The sequence below is a fragment of the Schistocerca serialis genome, chromosome 3 (genome assembly GCF_023864345.2).
Source record: "Schistocerca serialis cubense isolate TAMUIC-IGC-003099 chromosome 3, iqSchSeri2.2, whole genome shotgun sequence".
In the NCBI taxonomy this organism is placed as follows: domain Eukaryota; kingdom Metazoa; phylum Arthropoda; class Insecta; order Orthoptera; family Acrididae; genus Schistocerca; species Schistocerca serialis.
The window spans coordinates 188,199,697-188,227,417 of NC_064640.1; the positions used below are offsets into that span (position 1 = coordinate 188,199,697).

Genomic DNA, 27,721 nt, shown 5'->3' on the forward strand with positions numbered 1-27,721 from the left:
GCCATGCAGGTATAGATATTTTGTTTTGGACCAACACCATATATTTCTTGGTGTGTAAGTGGCCATGTGGAGGCCATATTTTTAGCAGCTAATCAAGAGCAGAGTAACTTAACAGTACTTTTAAATCACTGTTATCGTATTTGAGGGATTGTATTTCTGAACAAACTAACATTTTGGTTTCCGTTTCTGAATGCCAATGGGTGTTATTGGCTCCATGTACAGCACTGATTAATATCTTCCTATGAATTAGGATATCTTTGGGCTCTGTGGTAGTAAGCTTAAATTAAGATGTTAAGTAACATCACTGGAAATTTGGATTGTTATTCTAAATAGGGCTTGTTTGTTTGTTAATACTTTTTCATGACACGAGTCACTTGAACCGTCTTCTTTGAGCATTAATGATTGCAGATCATAATTTCATTTTTATGGGAGAAACCTTGTCTCAGTGTAGTACAGTCGCAATGACTTGGATCCTTCCGTTTCTGAATGGCGAAAGTTGTTATGGCAGAAATGTACTTAGCACAATCTCCTTACAAGCACTAGAATCTGTTTATTTCCATCAGGCGTCGCCCTGAAATTCAGTGTTGATTGTGTCAAGTCTGAATTGCGGATGGGGTGGCATTCGATCAGACCGGTCCTTGGTGTTCAGACAATCGGCAGTCGCAGAAAGCTCGTTGGGCTACTTTCGTTTCTTGCCAATGTCATGTCAGCTGGGTGGCAAGTGAGCTTGAAACGGCGCCTCTGACATGCGTTGCCTTATTGTAATGACGCTGGGCAGCTCATCGTAAGACTACAAAACGTGTAGCGAATTTATTGTCTGTGATCCTTTAACATATAGAGAAAAGTAAATTGCCAAAACTAGAGAATTTTTTAACAGCAAAACGAATTGGGAAAAAATTACTACTTGGTAGTAAACTTCAGTTTTCTTAACAGTGGAATTGTGTCCACGGGAATTTTGATTTCAGTTGTCTTTTGTTTATTGCGTTTGCCAGACAAAATTGTATTTCACATAAATATAGGAAAACGTGAGGTTAGCCGTTGGTTTTTAGGAGCTGTTTAATTGTTACATGTTGTCTAACGATTTGTAGTTGAGTATTTTTTATGCACAGTACTACTAATATTTAGATATGTGATTGGGATAGGCTTAGGGTAGTAAGTGCCGGTGCATCAGTTAGTTTTACTTTGTCTATACTTAATGAGTGGGCAACGGCCTTGCCGCAGTGGATACACCGGTTCCCGTGAGATCACCGAAGTTAAGCGCTGTCGGGCTGTCCAGGCCAACAAGCGCTGTTGCCATTTTTCGGGGTGCACTCAGCCTCGTGATGCCAATTGAGGAGCTATTCGACCGAATAGTAGCGGCTTCGGCCAAGAATACCAACATAACGACTGGAAGAGTCGTGTGCTGACCCCACGCCCCTCCTATCCGCATCCTCCTCTGAGGATGACACGGCGGTCGGATGGTCCTGGTAGGCCACTCATGGCCTGAAGACGGAGTGCTATACTTAATGAGTTGGGGAGATACTATGTTGATGTGATACTATACTTACTGCTAATTGCGACACCCTTCACTGTGTGAATGAGTCGCAAGTGGGGTATTGTGACGGTACAGCCCACAAAAAGATGTCCGTAAATTTTTAGACCAAACGCGACTGCCTCCGGACTGTTGGTTTTGGGCTGAAAGACAGACGTAGCCGAGCGACCACGAGTTCGACAGAAAAAGAGGGATGGAAACGGACGGAGGCCGCGCTGAGGTGCGCACAGTGGCACCGGCTTTGCAGTTCCACCAGTAGATGTTGGCGCTCTTTGAGCTTCTGCTGCTGGATAGATATGGAAGCATGAAAAATCCTGGTGACTACCAGACATTCAGGATGCTCTGAAAACACATGGCCGGAATTCCTCGTGCTCGCTGACTGTTGGGGGCAAAGAGTGGTGGAAAAGACCGCCATGACTGGCCAGAGGGGCCAGATAAAATTCTGAATAAAAGATCTCAATAAAAAGGTGTACCTGTTAGGATACTCGAAATCCAGTACCATATATAAAAGGAGAACGTGATGACGAGTGCTAAGGGTCAGACGCGCCTTCGGTTCGATGTATAATTTCTAGGTTATTTTAAGTTAAATATTTTGTGAACAATGTTAACGTTAAAAATTCATAAGTTGATGACACCTTTACTGATTTTTATAAACGAAGTTTCTGTGAACAGGTCTCGTAAAGAGCCATCAAAAAATCAAGACAGAATTGTTAGATTACCAGTTTTGAAATAAAGGCTGGGAAGGGTATTCCGTGTGTGGATGATAGTGAAATTTTGCCGCAGCATTAATTAATATGTTGATAGTACAGACAGTATTGTAAAATAAATATAGTTATAGAAGTATGAGTATGGTTACTGTTAATTTTTTTTATCTGTTAAAGACAATGTAACAACAAATAACGTTTTGCATGATAGAATTAGAATTTACAAGATAACTAATGAGTGGAATGAAAAGCTGAAAGCAAGGATGACAAGATAATAAAACGTCCATGCAAAATCATGCATCTCGGATAATAAATATGTATAGCGATGTATTTATATGTTCCAGAACAAAGAAAGTATATGTTTTCACTCATGTTGCAATTCGAGGATATAAATACAGGGCAGCCATCTTGGTGCAGACAGTCTGATAGTGGCGGCCCTAGGAGGTGAATAGTCTGACTCTGGAGAATTTGCAGGCAGTTGTAGTGGTGAATTATGTATGCGCAGTATGATAATCACTTCATGAAAGTGTTGAAATTTTCTTAAGTGTATAAAGGTGGACTTGAAAACACAATATTTTTCGTCAGGGCACGATTCAGGACTTTGAAATTTCACCGCCGACCTTAACGAGTGGATTTTTTATCTTGTAATTTTTGTTATTTCGCATATGAGGAACTTTATCTTGAATTTTAAGTGAGTTGGGTTCACAATTGATGCGAGATTTTGGAGTGCGCGAGATACTGCGTGGGTTTATGTAAATTCTCTCATTTACTTAGTAACATTCAGTATTGATAGTTCATAAACTTGTTACTGGGAAAATAACAGGACAGAAATTCAATTTTGATCTACTTTCTTTATTGAGCGTAGTGAGCTCTCTTTACGAAAATTTCTGCAAGCATTTAATTGGAAGCTCCTTTTCCTTAGCTGACAATTCTGGTGCCAATGTGACGAGTGATTGATTTGCCGATAGATTCAAACGCAGCCAAATTAAGTAAAATAAATACAAGCATTCACTGCACCCCTTGATAGAGATCTACTAATTGGAACATTAACTCGTTGATAATCTGCACAGTAGTGCTGGGGTCTCCGAGCTAATTCAGTTATTTTTTGGACGTAAGGTTTTAAGAGGCAGTTACAGTTCCTTTTGTACAGGGTATTGGAGTGTTTTCTGGAAATGGTCTTAAAAGATTAATTATGTTTAGATTTGGATGAATTTTAGGTAATGCTGATAACAATGAGAAGGAACTATACCGTATCTGATTACGAGATTAGTGGTTATCTTCAGCACCACACATTGTAGAAGCAGTTACGGGTAATACCTATACATTGTAAAATCTCTGTCAGCAAAAGGAAAGGAAGACTTAAATTTGTGGAATGGGTTCTTAGAACACGCAACACATCTGTAAAGGAAATGGTACTTAATACGCTATTGCGACCAGCTCTATAATATTGTTACCGTGTTTGGAGTCCGTATCATACATGCGTAACAACAGGCATTGAACTTATTCAGAGACGCGTCGCAAGAACCCCAAAATGTCGGTATAGCTCACTCGACAGTGTAAAGGAAACATCCGGGGAACTTGAATGGAAGTCCTTGAAATGAAGACGATCTCGAAAATCTTTGTCTCATAAATGTCGTGCTGCCGCCATTGTACGTCTTGTTTAGGGATCATGAGAACAGGGTGAGATGGATACAGAGGCATGTAGACAGTAATTTCTCCCTCGCTTAATACACGAGTGAAATAGGAAAGAAAATCGATAATATTATTAAGATGTAACTTTCACGATGCACTGTAGGCCTACATCGGCCAGAGGAATACGTAGATGTACAGGGATCGCACAAAAATATGGAAACACCGCGAGAAATGCATGCTTGAACATAAATACAGATGCTAGCCTAGTCTGCAAGTTGCGCTGTTGGATTTCACCACGAAAGGCAAGTATGTAATTTCCTCAACATGATGTAAGAATCAGTCGTGGTAAGAACAATGTCCTGTGTAGTTGCAAGTGCACTATCTCGGAGCTAAGAGAATTTGATTGACGGCAAATTTTTGGTATCTTATGGTGTATGCTTCCGTAAATAAGGTAGCCGAGGTCTTTGGTGTGAAAGAGGCAACGTGTCGAAGATTTATACCGTATACAGGGAATGAGGAAAAACATCACCCTCCAAATCACATGGCCGACGACAGTGTGTATTGTGTGATGGTGATGGACGGTCATTGAAGAAGATTGTGACGAAACATAAAAGGACGACAACGGCAATTGTCACTGCAGAACTAAATTTCGCATGCGCGAACCCTGTCAGTAGAAAAATTGGAAATTTGTGATAAGTTTCTATGGGACCAAACTGCTGAGGTCATCGGTCCCTAGGCTTACACACTACTTAATCTGACTAACTAACTTACACTAAGGACAACACACACACACACATACACACACACACACACACACACACACACACACACACACACACCCACACACACACATATATATATATATATATATATATATATATATAGTCCTCCCTCGGGCATATATATATATATATATATATATATATATATATATATATATATATGCCCGAGGGAGGACTCCAACCTCCGACGAAGGGAGCGACGCGAACCGTGGCAAGGCGCCAGAGACCGCGCGGCTACCCTGCACGGCGCCTGTTGAGCTTATGGCCGGAGAGGCCATGTCAGTTCTGAATGTCTCCGACGTAGGCTGATTCAGACGCCGATCGGAGTCGTCGCTGCGTTACCTCTATCTCATGCGTCTGCGGCGGTGCTGCCTGCTGCATCCCCTCTAAATCCATCGGCGTCGACTCCTCTCGACGACGCGATGGATGTATCGCCTGTCTCTCCTACACCCCTGTCAGAGGCAATGCAGAGGAATTATGACCGCAGCAGGTACATGCTGTCTGTCCCGACCCATGGTTGTTGCTAATGGAGCTGTACCGGCCTCCGCTTTTCTGCCATCTGGCCACATGTCGGACGATAGCCTCCCGCTATCCGACACGGAACAGCATGTTAAGAACCAACGGTCCTCGAGGAAAAGGAAGAGACAACGCTGTACCCCTTCTGAGACTGCCTCCATGCCTCCATCGGATGTGTGCACAGATGACGACCCTGCTACTGATGGCGCGCTGTCCTCTAACGCCGTGACGTCTGTATACAGGGTGAGTCACCTAACGTTACCGCTGGATATATTTCGTAAACCACATCAAATACTGACGAACAGATTCCACAGACCGAACGTGAGGAGAGGGGCTAGTGTAATTGTTTAATACAAACCATAAAAAAATGCACAGATATATGTCTTTTAACACAAACCTACGTTTTTTTAAATGGAACCACGTTAGTTTTGTTAGCACATCTGAACATATAAACAAATATGCAATCAGTGCCGTTTGTTGCATTGTAAAATGTTAATTACATCCGGAGATATTGTAACCTAAAGTTGACGCTTGAAACCTCCGACGTTCAGTTGCGTGTTGTAACAAACACGGGCCACGGTCGGGGAGCAGCATCTGCAGAACATGTTTACGATGACGACCGTGTTTACGAGTGTGGCTGCAGTGCACTGTTGTGGTTTGGTCTAGCTGTCGCAGTGTCCGCATGTAGCGCTTACTGCTATTGTTATTCTGCATTCGTCTCCGCACGCAGACCAACTGTAGTACACCGTGTTACCAGACGTCTGTGATAGTGTAGTGTTGTAGGAACTGTGACCATGGTGTATTCGAACTCTGAAAAGGCGGAGATGATACTCATCTATGGCGAGTGTCGACGAAATGCAGCTGAAGCCTGCAGGGTGTATGCAGAACGGTACCCTGACAGAGAGCATCCAACGTGCCGCACATTGCAAAACATCTACCGCCAACTGTATGCAACAGGTATGGTCGTAGCACGCAAACGGGTCCGTAACAGGCCCGTCACAGGAGAAGCGGATGCAGTTGTTGCGTTAGCTGCTGTTGCCATGAACCTACACATGAGTACACGGGACATTGCGAGAGCCGGTGGACTGAGTCAAAGTAGTGTCATGCGCGTACTGCATCGTCACCGCTTTCACCCGTTTCATGTGTCGCTACTTCAGCAATGATGACTTTAATCATCGAGTGCAATTCTGTCAATGGGTATTAACAGAGAATGCGTTGCAGTTCTACCTGTTTACCGATGAAGCGGGTTTCACAAACCACGGGGCAGTGACTCTACGGAACATGCATTACTGGTCCGTGGACAATCCTCGATGGCTCCGACAGGTAGAGCGACAGCGACCGTGGACTGTAAATGTATGGTGCGGAATCACTGGCGACCACCTCATTGGTCCTCACTTCATTGCAGGGGCCCAAACAGCTGCAACATACATCGCGTTTCTACCGCATGATCTGCCAACGTTGCTCGAAAATGTCCCACTGGAAATGCGTCGACGTATGTGGTATCAGCATGATGGTGCACCTGCACATTCCCCAATTAACACTAGGCTGACCCTTGACAGGATGTTCGACGGGCGTTTCATAGGACGTGGAGGACGCATAAATTGGCCAGCCCGTTCTCCTGATCTTACACCTCTGGACTTTTTTCTGTTGGGTACGTTAAAGGAGAATGTGTACCGTGATATGCCTACAACCCCAGAGGATATGAACCAACGTATTGTGGCAGCCTGCGGCGACATTACATCAGATGTACTGCGGCGTGTACGACATTCATTACGCCAGAGATTGCAATTGTGTGCAGCAAATGATGGCCACCACATTGAATATCTATTGGCCTGACATGTCGGGACACACTCTATTCCACTCCGTAATTGAAAACGGAAACCACGTGTGTACGTGTGCCTCACCCCTCATGGTAATGTACATGTGCGTCAGTGAAAAAGACCAATAAAAAGGTGTTAGCATGTGGACGTAATGTGCTGTTCCAGTCTCTTCTGTACCTAAGGTCCATCACCGTTCCCTTTGGATCCCTACGTAATTCGGTGCTCTCCGATACACACGATCGAACAGCGGAGGACTGGTACTCAAGCGTCAACTTTAGGTTACAATATCTCCGGATGTAATTAACATTTCACAATGCAACAAACGGCACAGATTACGTATTTGCTTATATGTTCAGATGTGCTAACAAAACTAACGGGGTTCCATTTAAAAAAAACGTAGGTTTGTATTAAAAACATACTTCCGTGCATTTTTTATGGTTTGTATTAATCAATCACACTAGCCCCTCTCCTCACGTTCGGTCTGTGGAATCGATTCGTCAGTATTTGATATGGTTTACGAAATATATCCAGCGGTAATGTTAGGTGACTCACCCTGTATAAGAAGGGCAAAGGACGAATCCTCAAAATTACATACCAATATCCTTAACATCGGTTTGTTGCAGGATTCTCGAACATATTCTCAGTTCGAATATAATGAATTTCCTTGAGACAGAGAAGTTGCTGTCCATGCATCAGCACGGCTTTAGAAAGCATCGCTCTCTCGAAACGCAACTCGCCCTTTTTTCGCATGATATCTTGCGAACCATGGATGAAGGATATCAGACGGATGGCATATTCCTTGACTTCCGGAAAGCGTTTGACTCGGCGCCCCACTGCAGACTCCTAACTAAGGTACGAGCACATGGGATTGGTTCCCAAATATGTGAGTGGCTCGAAGACTTCTTAAGTAATAGAACCCAGTATGTGTCCCTCGATGGTGAGTGTTCATCGGAGGTGAGAGTATCATCTGGAGTGCCCGAGGGAAGTGTGGTAGGTCCGCTGTTGTTTTCTGTCTACATAAATGATCTTTTGGATAGGGTGGATAGCAACGTGCGGCTGTTTGCTGATGATGCTGTGGTGTACGGGAAGGTGTCGCAGTTGAGTGACTGTAGGAGGATACAAGATGACTTGGACAGGATTTGTGAATGGTGTAAAGAATGGCAGCTAACTCTAAATATAGATAAACGTACATTAATGCAGATGAATAGGAAAAAGAATCCCATAATGTTTGAATACTCCATTAGTAGTGTAGCGCTTGACACAGTCACGTCGATTAAATATTTGGGCGTAACATTGCAGAGCAATATGAAGTGGGACAAGCATGTAACGGCAGTTGTGGGGAAGGCGGATAGTCACCTTCGGTTCATTGGTAGAATTGTGGTTCATCTGTAAAGGAGACCGCTTATAAAACACTAATACGACCTATTCTTGAGTACTGCTCGAGCGTTTGGGATCCCTATCAAGTCGGATTGAGGGAGGACATAGAAGCAATTCAGAAGCGGGCTGCTAGATTTGTTACTGGTAGGTTTGATCATCACGCGAGTGTTACGGAAATGCTTCAGGAACTCGGGTGGGAGTCTCTGGACGAAAGGAGGCGTTCTTTTCGTGAATCGCTACTGAGGAAATTTAGAGAACCAGCATTTGAGGCTGACTGCAGTACAATTTTACTGCCGCCAACTTACATTTCGCGGAAAGACCACAAAGATAAGTTAAGAGAGATTAGGGCTCGTACAGAGGCACATAGGCAGTCATTTTTCACTCGTTCTGTTTGGGAGTGGAACAGGGAGAGAAGATACTAGTTGTGGTACGAGGTACCCTCCGCCACGCACCGTATGGTGGGTTGCGGAGTATGTATGTAGATGCAGATGTAGAACGCGACGTCTTTTCCCACCTCCATCTCCAGTCAGCGTTCTGCTCGTGACACCGACATTCCTCCCTGCGTCTGACGCGGTTGCCTTCCTTTCTGTGTCTGGCGCTACCTGTGGGTGTACCTCTGGGTGTTCCATTGAACCGGTCCGGTAACAGGTCTGCCTCCTGCGCAGACGTCGTCGATGCTGAGATGAATATTCTGGAGATGTACAGAACGATGGACCTCCCCTCGGTCGGATCGGCTCCCTCTCTGTCACAGTGCCCTTCCACAGGGGCCTAACAGGGATCTCCCTGTGATTCCCCATTGTTTGAATCGCCTGTCCTCATGGCGATGCCACCTTTCCAGACTCATCACATAGCCACGGTCAATATCAATTCCATTCGCATACGCCACAAACTGGCTTTAATCCATGACATGCTGTATTCTGCGGACGTTGACTTTGCTCTCATTCAGGAAATGCACGTTGCAGCGTTCTGTTTACCCCATGGTTTTATAACATGCGTTTCTCATGCTTCACCTACTGGTAGTGGAGTGGCGATCCTCTTACGTGACGGTATCTTCGCTGATGCAGTTGCCTATCTTCCTGATGCTAGAAGTATGGCTCTCACGTTTAGTGGCGTCAGGATCGTCAATGCCTATGCGCCATCTGGTTCGGGTCGCCGCCGTGAACGTTTCATGTTCTTCTCAGAGACAGTCACGCCTCTATTCCTGGATCGGTAGGATGCATTGATCATGGGAGCCGATTTCGACTGCTCCCAGATATCCAAAGACCAATTACCACGTAACTTCCCGTGCACATCGATAGTGTCAATATTCAGCACTCCAGCCTTGTGGGTTCTTAGGAGCATGTTCATGGTGATCGTCCGCGGTTTACAAATTTCACTAGCCATTCTTCCAGCCGCCTCGATAGTGTTTACATCTCCCGCGATGTTGTAAGTGGCGTGCAGGCTGCTGAAATCAGGCCCATTGCGTTCTGTGACTATGACGCATATATCTGCGCCATCAGTGTCTGCCGCTGACTATGGATCACGGGTCCTGGGTTCGATTCCCGGCCAGGTTGGGAATTTTCTCCGCCTGGAGACTGGGTGTTTATGTTGTCATCATTTCATCATCTTTCATGAAAGTGGTGAGATTGGACTGATTAAAAATTGGGAATTTGAATGGGCGCTGATAACTGCGCAGTTGAGCGCCCCACAAACCATCGTCATCATCAGTCTCTGCCACCAAAAGGTGTGGCGCGCCCGTGGACCGTGAAAACTGAACATGATCCAAATTACTTCACCCGACTGCCGGCAGCTCATCGAGACCACGTGGACAGCTTGTCGTCGACGCCGTGATGCCTGTCAATCTTCCCTGTCTTGGTGGGTGCTCTGTGAAAAGCCTGCCTCTTCGCAAGGCCTTGATTGGTTACGGAAGGGAGGTTGCGGCGTGGCGGCGACAAACTCAGGAATTCTGCTTCACCATTCCCGGGAATCTACTATGATGCCGTATTCGCCAGAGTGCCAAGGCACAGATTACATCCCTCTCTCATTGCTACCTCGAAGGAGCTATGTTCAGGGCGCACACAGACGAGGGGTTAGTGCAGCAGAGTCCATTTATGGTTCATGTCATAGCGGAACGATGTCACCCTCGGTGGACTTTGATTAATGTTCCTGCGACCGATGATGGGCAGCGTTGGATCTGCTTGCTTACTAACGTCAGAGAGGACGAAGTCCATGATGATATCCAGGCGGGTTATGGGCGAACAGGTCACCTGGGCCAGATGGCCTCCAACTGGAGTTTTATCGTATATTTCTTCCCCTTCTGGCGCCAGTGTGGACGGAAATTTGTCAGGACCTTATGTCGCCTTTCGTGCCAATTCCAGACGGTTTCCTCGATGATTTCCTCATTCCTATCCATAAGCCTCTGAGTACCTCATACATATGCAATTACCGCCCCTTGACGTTACTCTGCAATTACACAAAGACCTTCAACCGACTGTTGGCTACGCGGCTTAAAGTGGCGGCTCCGTACTTGGGTTCCCCCGATCAAACTTCTTTGGGAGGTGCCAATGATATCCGCACTGCCTTCAGTCACTATCGGGACATAATGGTGCTCGTCGTTTCCGTGGACTTTTGGCAGCTCTTGACTTCGGCGTTCCATCGGGTCGATCACGACGACCTGGAGGGGCTGCTCCGGAATGTGGGATAACCTGATACTACCGTCGACGTCGTAACGCATGTCCTCCTTGGAGCTACGTCTCGTGTACTCTGTAATGGCCGTCTCACTCCTTCCATCTCACTCCGTCGATCAGTGCTTCAAGGCTGCCCGCTCTCTGGACTGTTGTATGCTTTCGCCATGGAACCGTTGCTCTGCGGCCTCCTTCAACGCCTCTCTGGGATTTCTGTGGGTGACCATGTATTCAGCTGCACTGCATATCCAGACGATCTCTTCAACGTTATTCGTAGCCGTTCTGAGGTCAGGGAGACACGCGCATGGGTTACCACCTACGGCGAAGCTTCTGGTAGCTGCCTTAACGTCCAAAAATCGGACCTTATGGCTATAGGTGCGGGGTTCCTGCGGACAGCGCTGCTGCTATGCGTGTAGCTGATAATATCAAAGACATAGGACACGATTTCGCAAGTGATCTGCGGCGCACGATTACCCTCAACTGCCGGCGCCTTTTTTCCCAACTAAGAGCTGGGCTCGTAGATCACCATTTACGAGCACTCGATCTTCTTCAACGGACACAATATGTAAACGTATATTTGGCGTCACGTATCCCCCACGTGGCACAGACACTTCCTATTCCGCCATCTATGGCCCGACGCATACTAGCGACACTGGATTCATTTGTTTGCCACGGCTTGCTGTCCAAGATAAAGCACGAGACCCTCGCACTCCCGCAGTGCAGGGAACGTTAAGTTCAAATGGCTCTGAGCACTATGGGACTTAACTTCTGAGGTGATCCGTCCCCTAGACTTAGAACTACTTAAACCTAACTAACCTAAGGACATCACACACATCCATGCCCGAGGCAGGATTCGAACCTGCGACCGTAGCAGCATCGTGGTTCCGGACTGAAGCGCCTAGAACCGCTCGACCACAGCGGCTGGTATATTAATGTTAATTTAAAATAATAGGAAAATAAGTAGATAAGCCATTGACGTTCATTGTACCTCTGCTCCACGTTCAGTACGCTTTCCTTGGTTCCTGAGGGTTGGGAACGGGACGTGGTGGCCAGGTCTCGGATTGCAACTCCCGCCCACTTTGCACTACCGCTCCTTTCAGCCCCAGGAAGATCCCTAAAAGCGGCGACCGCTCGCGATAAGTGGAAATCCAGGTTCTAGACCCGGTCGGTCACAAATTTTCATTGCCGCCATTCCGTTCTACAGCTGACGGTTTTCTGTATTCACAATTGGGAATACATTTCACGTACTACATAGCTATATAAGCCGTAACTGCACCCTTAATAATCCAACTTGGTTTCTGTTTATAACAAAATATGAGCAACCTTCTACAACCCTATACTATGTACCTCTAACCATAGCGATTACTTTTTCTGAGTTTCCAGTTCGTAGGAGCGAAGTAGATCTGTGGGGTCTTTTATTTAATACCTTTCACGGCATGTTATCTTATTGTTATCCGTATTTCGTCGCGTGTAATTAGTATCTCTCTTAAGCTATTTTTTGTTGCTCAATCAGAGAGAGTAACGTTAAATCAACTATCTGGCAGTCTGCCAAGACCTCGATTATTGTAATTATCTATGGCTCGCTGTCTGTCCAGGGTGACAACAATCTACTAAAATACTTTCCTAAAATTTGATATCTACAGCTATCTGAGCTGTAAATTAATTTATGGAAATTTAGGATCGTTGTTGACCGGACTTTAGACGACTTAATCTTCAATAAGTCAACTTATTTCCACAAACAATATCATATACCACTGATGGAAAATGTTGAATTGCGTATACAGTGATAAATAATTACGAGTGTGTCCTCGCAGAAGCGCATTAGTACGGTTGCCAAACATGACTTAGTAATGCACAAGTTCCAACATATATTTTACTCGTCGAACGTTTCAAATAACTTATGTAAGTGTTATAGGCCTTATATTATTCTTAATCTGTAGAAAACACTTAATCCAGCAAACAGAAGAGCAAAAACCCCTTCATATAACAAATTATAACAGCCCCTATATAATTACTGCACTACTGAATTTATTATTGAATTATTATTGAACTTTATTGTATTATTGAATAACAACGACCTGCATGAACCTTTGTATAGTTGACTAAATTCGTCCAACGAAGGCCACAAAATAAAAATAGTAGAGTATCTGAGTAGGCCTCTCAGAATTTTTCCATTTGATGTTGTCATTTAGCGTTTAATAAAGTCATCAGAAGACCAAAATAAACTGCAAAATTATTTAGACAAGATGTCTGTTTGTTGCGAAAAGTGCCAAGTGCTTCTCAACGATGAAACGTGTGAGGATCTCCACACGCGCGCTTCAAGGAATCCGTTAAATGTCGGTTAGATGATAAATCACACAAATCTAAGGGATGTTACTTCAGCTAAATACCGAGGAATTACAATTACGAACAACTTAAAATGGAAAGAATACGTAGAAAATGTTGTGAGAAAGTCGAACCAAAGAATACGTTTTATTGGCGGAACACACAGAAGATGCAACAAATCTACTAAACAGACAGTGCAACAAGTCTACTAAACAGACAGCCTCCACTCTGGTTGCCCGTCTTCTACGAGAGAATGCTAAGCGATGTTTAATCCTTATCAGATGAGATTGATGGAGGACATCGCAAAAGGTCAAAGGAGGGCAGCTCGTTTTGTTTCCTTGTGAAGTAGGGAAGATAGTGTCACGGATATGAGATCATAGTTAGGGTGGTAATCATTAAAACAAAGACGTTTTTCGTTACGGTGACATGTTTCACGAAATTGCATATTTTGTTAACTCTCACCTGTAAAAGGAGATTGACCATCGTAGTAAAATAAGTGAACTCAAAGCTCGCTAGGAAAGATTTAAGTATTCATTTTTCCCGCGTGCTGTTCAAGAGTGGAACGGTAGAGAAATAGTCTGAATGTGTTTCGATGGACCCTCTGCCAAGAACTTAAATATGAAATGTAGAGCTGTCATGTACATTTAGATAGAGATGTAAGTAAGTTAGTAAGTAATGGGACATGTGAATCGCTAAAATATTGCTAAATCCGAAGTAGCTTCACTTGATTCAAATTCTGTGTCGCCGACAGCACATAAAATGGTAAAATCTCAGAATAAGCATCTAAGAGTAATCCAAAGACTACCGACTACGGACACACCAAATTCTATCAGCTGCAATATTCTACCACGGAATTTGCTTTTTAACTACAGACGACACTTTTCGCAGAAAATCGTTACACTCCACAACCGGAATTCGCCCTAAATGCAGCAAACACTTGCAGCTTTCTCACTCTGACTACACCAATAAGCCATCTGCATTATACACACGCCTGGCAGGTAACTTGTGTACCTACGATATTTTGTCCCGATTTTTGTGAAAATCATTCCTGAAGTGCATTATGCTCAATAATCGACTCAGAATTGGAGGAATGGATAGATGATGGGAAACTGAACATTTTTCATCATCATATGTGGATGGAGCAGACGCTTATTTTCCGAGAAATCGAGGAAAGAAACTTTGACGACTACCGCTTATGTAACCATAAGGTAAACAAGGAAAGTGACGCTGCAGACCGGAGAACCGTGTTCGATACCTACATGCATTCTGTAGTAATTTTTTTCGGATATATTTTTCATCGTATAAGATTTGCTGGTAATAGTGAGTTAATTTGTTAATAAATCAACAAGAAATAATAACAAGGTCGGTAAATAAATGTTAAATCTTTATTAATTCAATCTATTTGAGACATATACTTACCTACCTTGTAATTATTTCTGATTTATTTATTTACCTGATTCACCCTACTATTCCGGCAAAGTTTGATCCGTGGAAAAAATACTGCAAAGTGCATGTAAGAATCGAACAGACAGTTTCTCAGCTGGCCAGACAGAGTCCTCTGTTTTCTGCCGCTTTCCTTGAATGGCCTTAACCTTACTGGTACATACGCCAGAGTCATAAAAATTTCTTTTATAGCTTTCTCTGAAATGTTAGTGAACACCATATAAGATGATAAAGAATCCTGTCAATTTTGTGTCAATTGTGTGTCATGAACATTGGGCTGGTTTGCGCAAAAAAAGGGAGAAAGGGAGGGGAGGGATATATCTGCCGAATATAAGCCGAATCGGCTGATGGTGTCTCAGGCTTTCCCCTTGTTGGTGAGATTTTTTGCAAAATAAAAGAAATTTGTTTAAAACTGCAGTAGATACGCCTACAATATGATATCCAGTAAATATTTTTCGTCACTTTTGCTGTGATGCACTTAGAAGTAACATTGCGTCGTTCAATCATGAAGTTGTGGTCATAAATATTACACAGCGTCTGGAGTAATTAATTATTAAACACATATAAACAAGTAGACCTATAAATCGAAAGATATATTGTTATTACTATATACTAACCCGACTGCATGCTGCCTCCTGTGTGCATGTGTCTATTGTTAATTACTTGGGAATCGTGACTGAAGTACATTAGCAGTTTGCAGTGGGTGCCAGATAATTAATATAGTTCACTGTAGATAAATGTACTGCGGTCCATATCACTTAAGAACGGGCATCACTTTTTGTTTAACAGATATTAATTTTCTACTACATTACTTCATTATGTACTCGTATTTCTAAGCAAGAATAACTCTTAAAGTGTTCATCATATCACTCAGCTCTTTATATGAGAAATTCCTGCTTGAAATATCCTTTTCAAACGTTGTACTTTGCTTTATTTTGGCTCACCTGATACTGGCAATGATAATTCATCCAGACTCTGTATACTACCGATTTCCTGCCATTTTCGGTATTAATTACAAGATCAGATTAATTTTCAGTATTACCTAGTATGTGGTCCGGAAAATTGCGTGCGTACCACATGGCTACCTGTTTATCTGTGAAAACTTGTTTCCTAGTGCCCTCTGCCTTCCACCGTCCCTGCCCCGGTGGCAGATGAGAAGTACATCGCACTGACGGCCGGATCTAAAACCAATTACTCCCACTCCTCTGCCCTCGACATGTCATGTAACATCAAGTTACAACTATGTCAGTTACTTTGCTCAGATTCGTACTAATAGCGTTTACTGATGAGAAACCCAAAGGTGTGTCACTAATGACTGAAGTACGAGATTCGCTCTTGCTCTGTACGTTTACTGAAGTAATCTGATAACCTTCATTTGATGAAACGTGGAAGGAAAGAATTTACGCGTATATTTTTAATTTTTTATTTTTTAATGAATGTAAATTTATTCTTATAGTTCTCTTTTACGGCATTACTTCTTCTTCCTGTAGATGCTTATAATACGTCCTTGAGTTGCCTTCCGCAAATAGTGTTAGCGGCCAGGCGTCACAGAGGTATGTCGCTCCAAACTTTTCGTATCGTAATACTTCTGTTTCGGTGGCAGTTCCTCTTTACAATCTGATGACACACAGTCGCTCTTTAGTGTGGCCTAGTACTCATATATTCGGAATGTTCTACTTTAGCTAATCGTTGGCGAAATGAAAAGGTAAGGGAAAAGCGTCTTTTTTCTTACATTAATAATTACTAACCCTGGGTGGCTGATTGCCTATCATCTGCGGGTATCGAAACCGAAAATAATTTGGATAGAGAGAGAGAGAGAGAGAGAGAGAGAGAGAGAGAGAGAGAGAGAGAGAGAAAGGATTTACTTTAGTATCAGAATAAGCAAAACTGAAAGCTGACAGAGAGGAGGAAAATGAATGTCGGCTTCTTTCTTGAAATTCATTCCGTTTGCGCCTATATGAAACATGTGTTTTGCATTATGAGATAAGTATAAATGAAGCGTTTTTTTTCATTTTTCTCCTTGAATATGTTTTGAACACCTTCAGAATGACTCCATCGCTGGTTGTCACACTGATGATATTAACATTACCACAGCTTCCAATTTCAAGTTAACGTTACATGTTTAAAGAGGTACATAAAAATGTCTTACTCCACAACGTTTCATTTCTCAATATTTCTTCAAAAGTGTTAATCTTTTATGTGCCCTTCAGAATGTGTGTTGAGTTTCAGGAGGACCGAGGAAATTCATAGGATACATTGTATCGCATTTATCAATGTACAGGTAATGAATTATTCAATTCTAACGTGAATATCTTTTATAACCATAATATTAATATTTCTATATTCCTTTAGGTAACAATTGATGCAACATGTTTGGCAGAATATTAATAGAGACGGTATTTACAGCCAATGCGAAACAATAAACAGGGTGGCCCGTATTGAAGATACACCAGCTAATTCCTGTGAAAGTCTACTAGATTTTCATTTTTCGTAAAGTGTCATTATAACCTTAGGGGAAAATGTTACTCAAGGCTAGTGACTAGATATGACAGCACTGTTAAAAAAGGTACACGTTGCAGTGAATATTGACGTGACCGTAAATCGTTACAGTTCCAAGTGTTTCAGTATGTCAGTCAGGAACTGGTGAACAAGTAATGCTGGTACGTCTAATCCCAATACATTATAGCACACTATTTTATGATGAAGATGTGTTGACAGATTAAAACTGTCCGTCAGGCCGGTAATCGAACCCCGCCTGTAGCTGTTCCCATAAAGCAACCCACTCATTATGCACTCGTTTTTTCCCTACCAAACAGCCATCCAAAGCCAGAGATCAAGTCCCAATTCCCGGCCCGACGAACAGTTTTAATCTGGTAATCTGGTACTAATGGTTGATTTCGGCGCACATTTCGCTGCTGAATGAAAGCTGCTCATTCAGAAAACGTATTATTTACTTTCCCTTTGTTTCTCTTTAACTCCCGCGGTCTCTCTCTCCACACACACACACACACCCACACACACACACACACACACACACACACACACACACACACACACAAGCGCTACACAAACGCATATGTGAAACACATACAAACGCGCACTCGTGCCAGTGATAATAGATATTTCTATTATGATTTACGGGAATTGATAGTTAAGTCCAATAAACATCTGTCACATACAAGGATATTTTGACAAGTGACTTGTGTTTTTAAATGAAGTCATTCAGCTTTAAGCTGTTTTTGTTCTTTATTTGCGTATATGTTTCGATTGCAATTTTGTCACATGGTCACTTTCAGGCTGAATGATTTCATTTAAAGATTTCGCGAAAGCTGCGGACACAGTTCTCATCAAAAAATGTCTTGTTTTGCTTAAAAGCTCTTTTTGTGTTATCTGAAAATCTTGTAAGGCTGTTGCAGAGTAGGTTGTGCTGAGAAATAATTGTTAAGAAGGAATTCGATATGCTGTGCTGTTTTACAGTCAACTAGCGTTGAAGTTAGCCAATCAGCCCGTCGCGCACGCTTATCGTAGCGTAGATGATAAGATACTGCACTGTCTTTGGCTCGGGTTCGAACCTTACTACCGTCCCATACCCAAGTTTTTTATCGCTGCCTTGTTCGATTTTAGGAAACCAACCAGAGAACACGTTTGGCGCAACCGACTGGCGCGCTGCTTGAATTTTCGGCCGCAGCGGCCTGTTTGGCTAACTTCAAGGCTAATTAACTCGGAAACGGCGCAACCTATCGATATTTTTTCTTCGCATCTACCTATTTTTCAGCACAACCTACCCTGAAACACTCTTACAAGCTTTTCGGACTGTTTCTCACTACTTCCCATGTTCAATTTTTGTATTGCTCTCTTGTTTGGTTCTAGGAAACCAAACGGATTATGTTTTTGGCGACACCGTCTTTGGCGCTCCAATAATATTTGCACGCCAAAAGACCTGAATGGCCGAATTTTTTCTCCACAGCAATTTAGAGGCACAACCTACCCTGAGCACCTTTACAAGCTTTTTAGGCTGATCTTCACCACCCTCCATATGTCATGAAAACAGCTTTGCAAATTATTGTGTATAAGAAGAAACAGCTTTGTCAAGAAATCAAATTGCTGCAAAAAGTGTCAATAAATGATACTTTAACAAACTGTATCGCAAAACATATGCTTAATAATAAATAAATAGCTATTTGATGTCATTGTTATTATTTCCAGATCCTTTGGCCATATAATTATTGTTGATAATAATTTATTTGTGACAGATCTAAAACTCTCCATCATGACACATAGACCTCGAAACAAGAGGCCTTCACAGTTGAATTGGTACAGCATTTCAGTGTTACTTATAGAAGAATCAAATCATTTCTAATTCTGTCCTTTTTGTTTCTCCTCCACGTAAAATATATCGAAACAGTTTAGGTGATTGTAGAAGTTAGAGTGTTCTACGACAATAGCCACGTATTAGACAGTTAGGTGTAGGTGTGCCAAGGATTTGAAAAGCAATTTGTGCGTATAGTGGGAATGTGCTCTATTAGTAAGGCAACTGAACCCCAACAAAATATTATTGAAATGAAAAAAATATTACAAACACTACTTAGGTTCATTAACCCTAGTGACCATGCCATTGTTTGCAGTGAATATATTTCTAATTAACTGGTCAATTACAGGTCTCACCTCACTGTTACAGCTGATGTAGTTTGTGCCCACAGGTGTCGTGGAAGCCAGCGCTGCCATACAAAAATTGCAGAGTTTTAACCAAAAATTTACTTTCTGTCAAATATAGAGAGGATCTGCATACTATTTTCATCGTACGCTGTAAGTCTACGTTTACATACAAACTACAAGGTACCTGGAGTAGATCAAATTCTGACACAAATTCCTTGATAAAACTAACACTGACAAGACTCATCGATATGACACCCAGGATGTATGAGCCAGGGCGCAATACCTCAAGCTTCAAAAAGAATGTAGCAATCCTAAAACCAAAGAAGACAGGTGTTATATTTACGGAACCATCACCTTAATAAATCAGGGTTGCAAAATACTGTTAACTGCAGAAGAATTAAACGACTGGTAGAAACCGACATGGGGAACATCAATTTGATTTCAGAGGAAATGTAGAAACACACGAGGCAGATAGACTGAAAAAAGGCAAATTCACATTTGTAGCAATCGTAGGTTTCCAAAAGACTTCCGAGAATATCTTCTGGAATACACTTTTAAAAATTCCAGTGTTATCACGGATAAAATGCAGGAAGCGACAGGATGTCTTCGGCTTGTACAGAAACTTGACTCCAGTTCTACGAGTCGAAAAACGCGAAAGGGTGCCAGTAGCAGAGAAAGGTTCAAATCATATCCTCCAATTCATTTCGTCTCTACATAGATCGAGCAGTAAAGGAAACTGTGGAGAAGCTCGGAAAAGGAATTAACTTTAAAGCAGAACAAAACGCTGAAATATTTGTGGAAAACATTGGAATCGTGTTATAGACGAAACAGTGCTTGGATTAACAGATAAGTATAATGTATAACGTCTTGAGAAGATACTGTAAGGTGAATATAAACAAAATTGAAACACTGGTACTGGACTGTAATTGAATTAAATCAGATGACACTGAGTCAACTGGAATAGGTAATGAAATACTAAAATTAGTGGCGATTTATATATATTAGAGAAACGGGCACATAAACGGTAAAGAGACAAAAAAATAGAATTTTTGAAATGTTGTGCTTCGAAGAATGCTGAAGATGAGAAGGGCAGATCGAATAATGTATTAAGAAGCCTTGAGTCAATTTTGGTAGAAAATAGCTTTGTGGCACACTGATTTTATTTGAACACTGAGGTAAAAAGCAACATCAGTCCTAGTCACTACTGCCCGCACCGAAACAAGGTTTATTGTAACCGTATCACTTCCTGCGATTCTATTAAAGCCGACCAATACCATTAAGGAGTATTAGGAGGCCATATACTAGTTATGTACATGCTACGATCTTTACAACGCTTACGCTAAACTCCTCTGCCCACACTCTGATAGCGGATATTTCCGTCTGGAATACCCTAATGAGATTGCCCTCTCTACATTAGGCTATATCCCGTATAGCCCAGTTCCACTGTCTTTTTCAGATTTCGACCCGTCAGAAATCAGACAGTGTCTCCTGCACGGTGTCTTGGTTCGTTCCTACACTGCTCCTTACCTCCAATTGTTAAAATAGAAGGTTTGCTGTTGTAGCTGGAAGTTATTGTATAGTCATGCGACATTTCCCAGACAATTCCTATGTCTACCACATTTCCTATACTGATGTGTAGTTAAGGATATCATAAAAGTTTGCAGTTATTTCCGTCTTTTAGCCTGTATGCCCCTATCACTGATTCCACTTTAACCCACAGGCGTAATGGTGGATGGCCAGTATGGTTTCCATCCCAGGAGTGAGTGCGTTACTAATTCCGCCAGTTGTGGTTAAGAAGGTCGGTCCTGGATCTTGCCAGCCTCCTGTTCTACTTTTTTCCACCATACTGTGGCTCCTTAAATTATCATAGGTCTTACTACAGTGGTGTATATCCAGTATATACTACATCTACATTCATCTACATTTATACTCCGCAAGCCACCCAACGGTGTGTGGCGGAGGGCACTTTACGTGCCACTGTCATTACCTCCCTTTCCTGTTCCAGTCGCGTATGGTTCGGGGGAAGAACGACTGTCTGAAAACCTCCGTGCGCGCTCTAATCTCTCTAATTTTACATTCGTGATCTCCTCGGGAGGTATAAGTAGGGGGAAGCAATATATTCGATACCTCATCCAGAAACGCACCCTCTCGAAACCTGGACAGCAATCTACACCGCGATGCAGAGCGCCTCTCTTGCAGAGTCTGCCACTTGAGTTTATTAAACATATCCGTAACGCTATCACGGTTACCAATTAACCCTGTGACGAAACGCGCCGCTCTTCTTTGGATCTTCTCTATCTCCTCCGTCAGACCGATCTGGTACGGATCCCACACTGATGAGCAATACTCAAGTATAGGTCGAACGAGTGTTTTGTAAGCCACCTCCTTTGTTGATGGACTACATTTTCTAAGCACTCTCCCAATGAATCTCAACCTGGTACCCGCCTTACCAACAATTAATTTTATATGATCATTCCACTTCAAATCGTTCCGCACGCATACTCCCAGATACTTTACAGAAGTAACTGCTACCAGTGTTTGTTCCGCTATCATATAATCATACAATAAAGGATCCTTCTTTCTATGTGTTCGCAATACATTACATTTGTCTATGTTAAGGGTCAGTTGCCACTCCCTGGACCAAGTGCCTATCTGCTGCAGATCTTCCTGTATTTCGCTACAATTTTCTAATGCTGCAACTTCTCTGTATACTACAGCATCATCCGCGAAAAGCCGCATGGAACTTCCGACACTATCTACTAGGTCATTTATATATATTGTGAAAAGCAATGGTCCCATAACACTCCCCTGTGGCACGCCAGAGGTTACTTTAACGTCTGTAGACGTCTCTCCATTGATAACAACATGCTGTGTTCTGTTTGCTAAAAACTCTTCAATCCAGCCACACAGCTGGTCTGATATTCCGTAGGCTCTTACTTTGTTTATCAGGCGACAGTGCACTTAGACCGCACATTTTTTCACAGGACCTTCTATTGCTCATGCGAGTGCTTTTCGTCTTGGAGCATATAAAGGGTGAGTCAAGAAGATAGGTACATGCTTCGATGGATGATAGTATTAGTGCTTCTGAACAAAACACGTCAGCTGAACATATGACCTATTCTGAACAGTTTCTGAGATAGAACACGTTTAATGTACATTGTTATTTATTTTCTGTATTTTAAAACATAGTCATTGTCTACAATGTATCGCCGTACTGTAGACGAAGCGCTGGTCGCGGTGGTCTAGCGGCTCTAGGCGCTCAGTCCGGAACCGCGCGACTGCTACGGTCACAGGTTCGAATCCTGCCTCGGGCATGGATGTGTGTGATGTCCTTAGGTTAGTTAGGTTTAAGTAGTTCTAAGTTCTAGGGGACTGATGACCACAGATGTTAAGTCCCATAGTGCTCAGAACCATTTGAACCATTTTGTAGACGAAGCTGAGACGAACATTGTGATACAGGACACTTGTGGTCTATTAAATCGGAAAACTACCTCTAAGTGGCCTACAAGAACGACCTAAGTAACAACTCACGCCTGTTGTGCGCGATTTTGAATATCCTCGTTCTATCTTCGCAAACACTATTAGTTCAAAATGGTTCAAATGGCTCTGAGCACTATGGGACTTAACATCTTTGGTCATCAGTCCCCTATAACTTAGAACTACTTAAACCTAACTAACCTAAGGACAGCACACAACACCCAGCCATCACGAGGCAGAGAAAATCCCTGACCCTGCCGGGACACTATTAGTGCTAGAGAAAAAAATATGGGTAGGCCCTTTTTTGAAGAAAACTGGACATAGTTTAATTTTGTGCTGCGACACATTTTCGCTGGAGGCAGAGGTTTTCGAGTTACTCAGAGAAGATGTACAAAAGTGATATTAAATGTGTTCTACCTCGTAAACCATTCAGAATAAGGCATATGTCCACATAATATTTTTTGTTCAGAATCACTAATACTATCACTCCTCAAAGCTCCTGACTCATCTTGTACTTCTTATGTGAGTGGTCGATGATAGTTTCTCATCTACGGTTACCACTATATGCTCCATTAGCCTCTCTACAGATAGAGCTTCATCGAGAAGCTTGATATTCTAGCTTCCTCGTAAAGAGCACTACAACAGTTTTCTTGGAGCTGACCAGTTTTGTGTAACGTTAAATGCACAAAGTGCCAATGCTCTAACAATACTAGCAAATTCATCAGGTCCAGGTTATTGTTCCACCAAGGTACATTCGTGTTTGTGCACTTCTTAAGGATTGGGCGGTTTTTTTTTAAATAATAGGTCACGAAAGCGGACGTCACTGGGTCTGACATTTCCTCGAAATCTACTGGATTCCTTATCGAAGTTCTGACTTTAGAGAAGCCTGACGTGATATTTTTCATGTGAGTCCCATTTTGTTTTCGTATGACTCATATAGCCCATGGTCTATTCAAAACCGATTTTAACTTCAAACTAAATATACATGTGGTCAGATAAGGATGGCTCCAACGTTACGTGACACTGTTTGACGTAACTGCCAATTATAATGGGCCCGAAAGTTTGTCTATTACGTATTGCCTTTTTATGTTCTGAACGTAGGTTCCCTGCCCCTATTCAGGATCTTCAGACTGCTTTCGAATAAAAATTCCAGAAAGTATTCGCCTCTGTTGTTGGTGTCGCTGCTTAACCCCTCCCCCTCCCCGCTACTCCTCCACCCCCCCCCCCTCACACCAGGGTGGGGTATCACAACCAACCAGCAGTTGTTCATTCTACTGTGAGCAGCCGTCTACCAGTCCACTCGCTTCCTGGGATGGAGCAGTACTATCTTTGCAAGGAAGGTAAGCAGAGGCCACTACAATTCCCTTGTGCTTCCTCCCTCAAACTGTTGCGGCCTGCTGCTCACTAAGTTTCTGGAACACAAGGGTGCCATTGGCATGAATGAAATTCCACTTTCCGACTTAAATGCATGTTCTGGAGTTCCGTAGATTTCTAGCAAAGATCTACTTACCTTCAGTTCCTCCGACGCCTGAAACGCCCGTTCACCTAGATAGGGTGCCTTGATCAGGGCCACGTCCACCTACCGGCTTCTCCGAAAACTACTAAAGGCGGCAGTTGCTCCTTTATTGTAATGTAGATTTATCTCCAACACTTGCTGCCGTGGTCGCTTCCGACGTCTCTGATTACCCTGACGGTAACTTGCGAAAATCCTAAGTACAATATCAGGTGTTATTGTGCATTGCCCTCAGAGGATTTTCACTGACTACCACCACAAGGGTTTGGCAGTCCGGCACAACCTTTCGGTTGATTAACCTACAGTCGTCTGTGAAGATCTTCTGGTTCTGAACCCTTATTTTCTCGAATACAGTCTTTGAAGAATTATCCTTAACCTTTCTGCCACGGGCGACGCGACGTGTGCCTTCATTTCTTTCTGGACAATTTTGCATGGCACGCAGTTATCGTGTCGGAGCTAATTTCTGCTCTGTTTGCACTTCGGAAGTCGTAGTTTTCCTATCGAAACTTTTCTGTTGCTTTGTAACATCGTAGAAGGCTCTTTTTTCGTCAAACCGTTTTCTGTTGTTCCCGAACATCGGAGGTCGCTATTTTCTCCAGCTGAAACATAATAGGACGCGTTTTCCAGGTTCTCTACTCCCAATCACATTCTTATACATATACCTTCTCGTGGCATCAGTTTTGTATCTATAGCAGCGAGCTTGTGTGTCCAACCTTGCTTTAAGATATGCAACACTCGGAAAATTTATCAACAATTTTGTTCCGGTTTTATATATTTGCAAGCCATTTTAGCGTTTCCCGCATTATTTACGTTCAATGTAATTTAAAAATCAGCCCTAAAGTAAGATTTTGGTTTTCTTGTTACATTCCTATAACTATATCCTTACAACTATCCCGATTATTGAATAAAAATGCCCCGCGATTTTGGATGAAAAAATCTGAAAATCGTCCACGGTCAATGTTAAGAGCCTTGGTAACGAAACTAACACCTTTGCGATTTTGAAAACATCAGCTGCTGTCTACACCAGCAGCTTCGCCTCCCCTCACATAGATATCTTGGGCACCATATCCTTAAGCCACTCTATCGTTAACATCCCCTCATAGAGAGACCTTCCTGAATTTGGGTCCTAGACATTTGCTTCTCCCGCACTCTTACCAAATAGATCCATCTGAACTAGCTTCATTCGCTGCAAGGTAACGTTGACCAACGGATATCGCTGTTGTATAACAGCCATCCTGAGAAGTAGGCGTGTTTGACCCTCTCCTCTGTTCTCTTGTTTTCTATCTTAGTGGTGAACAGGGTCTGTTCAACCCCTCCAGTTGTTTGGAGATCTTAGGATCAAGACTTTTTAGTTCCCCCCTTTTTTGTTTAGAAAGCCATTGTTTACCTTCCTTTTGCTTTTGTTCTTTGAGAATTTTTCTCCTCTGAGCCCCACACAGGGATTTAATCTCGATCTGATCTAACTCCTCGGTGGAAATTTTCACTTATTGGACTCGTCCATCACCCGATCCAGTTGCAGAAACAGTTTCCATCGGTTCCAACCACGATGCTTGCGTGTTTGCGGTTTCATCTCCCTCAGCTTTTCTTTTTACTTGTTGCCTATTCTCCATTTCGCTCCACGAGAATTGGGGATTTATTCAGTCGACACCACGGAACTCCATGGTGCAAGCATAATTATTAAGGAAGTGCGCTTGGTATCCCTGCGGCTTCATTAATGACACGTCTTCCCATCTAACACGCACACCTCGGCATCTTCGGTTCGACTGGGAAAGATGTTTTGTTGTTGGACACTCTTCATCTGGTTCATTCGCTAAGGCCTGTCTGGCATGTGATTCTCTACGACTAGCTCTGCTACCACTGACATAGCGCTCAGCTTTTTGCGAAGAAGCAAGTCTCTCTGCCCGCACGGACAGTGTTTCTACATGGAGGTGTCCGCCAGACAGATTGTAAGCTTTCTCTGTAATTTATCTACGTATAAGACACAGAATATTCTTTTTCAAAAACTTTCTCCTCGTGTAACATGTCCTAAGGATATCGTATTAAACTGCTGAGCAATACTGACTGTTGGTTGTCCCTGTATTGCGCTTGTGAACAGTGTCGTGAGTCAAAACTTTAATCTTAGTGAAATGCTGAATTTCCAATAATGAAAATTAATCTAATTGAATCACAAAAGAAAGAGAAAATTTTACATCACTTAGCACCAATGAAGATTCTGTTTTATGTGTCTTGTCATTAACTCAGACGCAATACTGAAGTACATTGTGAAATTTATGTAGCATGAAGTGCAATATCTGACTAGAAATATCCACGAAATGAAATACTGCACATCTCGGAAGAAAATAACTGTCCAAGATAACGTTCACTGTTCACTGTAAATTACTCTGCTTGCTTAGGACAACACTTGAAACTTCTGGCTACATACTGTTTGCTTACAAGAATGCAAAGTGATATCTGCCATGAAAGAAAAGTAACTTACCTCTTAACCAGCATGCTATTTTGTGTCTTGTGTATTGACGTGCTTGAAAGCAAATTGAAATGTTCAAATGCTGCAGATAAAGAAAAATAATATACTCCCTACTAAATTTTTCTTTGCTAGTCACAAACAGTTTGAGCCTACATGTGGCATAAAGTGCAATGCACATACAAGAAAATATTTAAAACTTTACTAAAAATGATGGAGAGTTTTACTCTACAGGAAAACGTTCTCCAAAAATTAGACTCCAATTACTGACAAAAAAAGACTGTACAACATAAGATGACTATAACAATTACGAAATAATCTCATCACAAAAATTACAGACAGTTACACCATTTCTTTTATTAGTGACATAATGAAAAGAAAGAGATCAAATTAACACTGATGCTGAAGATCGTTAGTTATCTAAGGGACAAAGATTTCCTTCAGTTATTAGTTCTCACAAGCAAATATGTCATTCTTGAAAGTGAATTGGATATCCTGAATATTCCTCGAAATCTCTTGTTCATCCGAACAGCAAAAAAATATCATTACAAAGAAGTTTTCGTCTCCATCATAAGGTGTTCCCACTAATTTTATCCAGATTCACAAATATCAGATCTCCTTCTCTAAAACTCAAGTGCTCGCTACCACATCTCTAATAAGACTCTCCTAATGCAGAACAACCGACTGGCGACCAAGCGCAAAACAGATTGCATTAAACACAGAGTCAAAATCTTATCCACTACTCGTGCAGTATGCTCATGATTCTTGGTTCCAGTAGACTAAAGATAAAATATTCACAATGGCAGAAAACATATTAAACC

At 42.5% G+C, this 27,721-nt stretch overlaps 1 protein-coding gene across 1 annotated transcript in view; it reads left to right on the top strand.

The window, feature by feature from the left end:
- LOC126471563 (neuronal cell adhesion molecule-like) overlaps positions 1–18,792 on the top strand; it is a 761,819-nt gene extending 743,027 nt beyond the window's left edge. The window contains exon 3 of the mRNA XM_050099792.1: positions 18,664–18,792. Within this exon, the coding sequence (XP_049955749.1) occupies positions 18,664–18,737 (74 nt within the window). The 3' untranslated portion in view covers positions 18,738–18,792. The remainder of the gene's footprint in view (positions 1–18,663) is intronic.
- Positions 18,793–27,721: the final 8,929 nt, after the last annotated feature.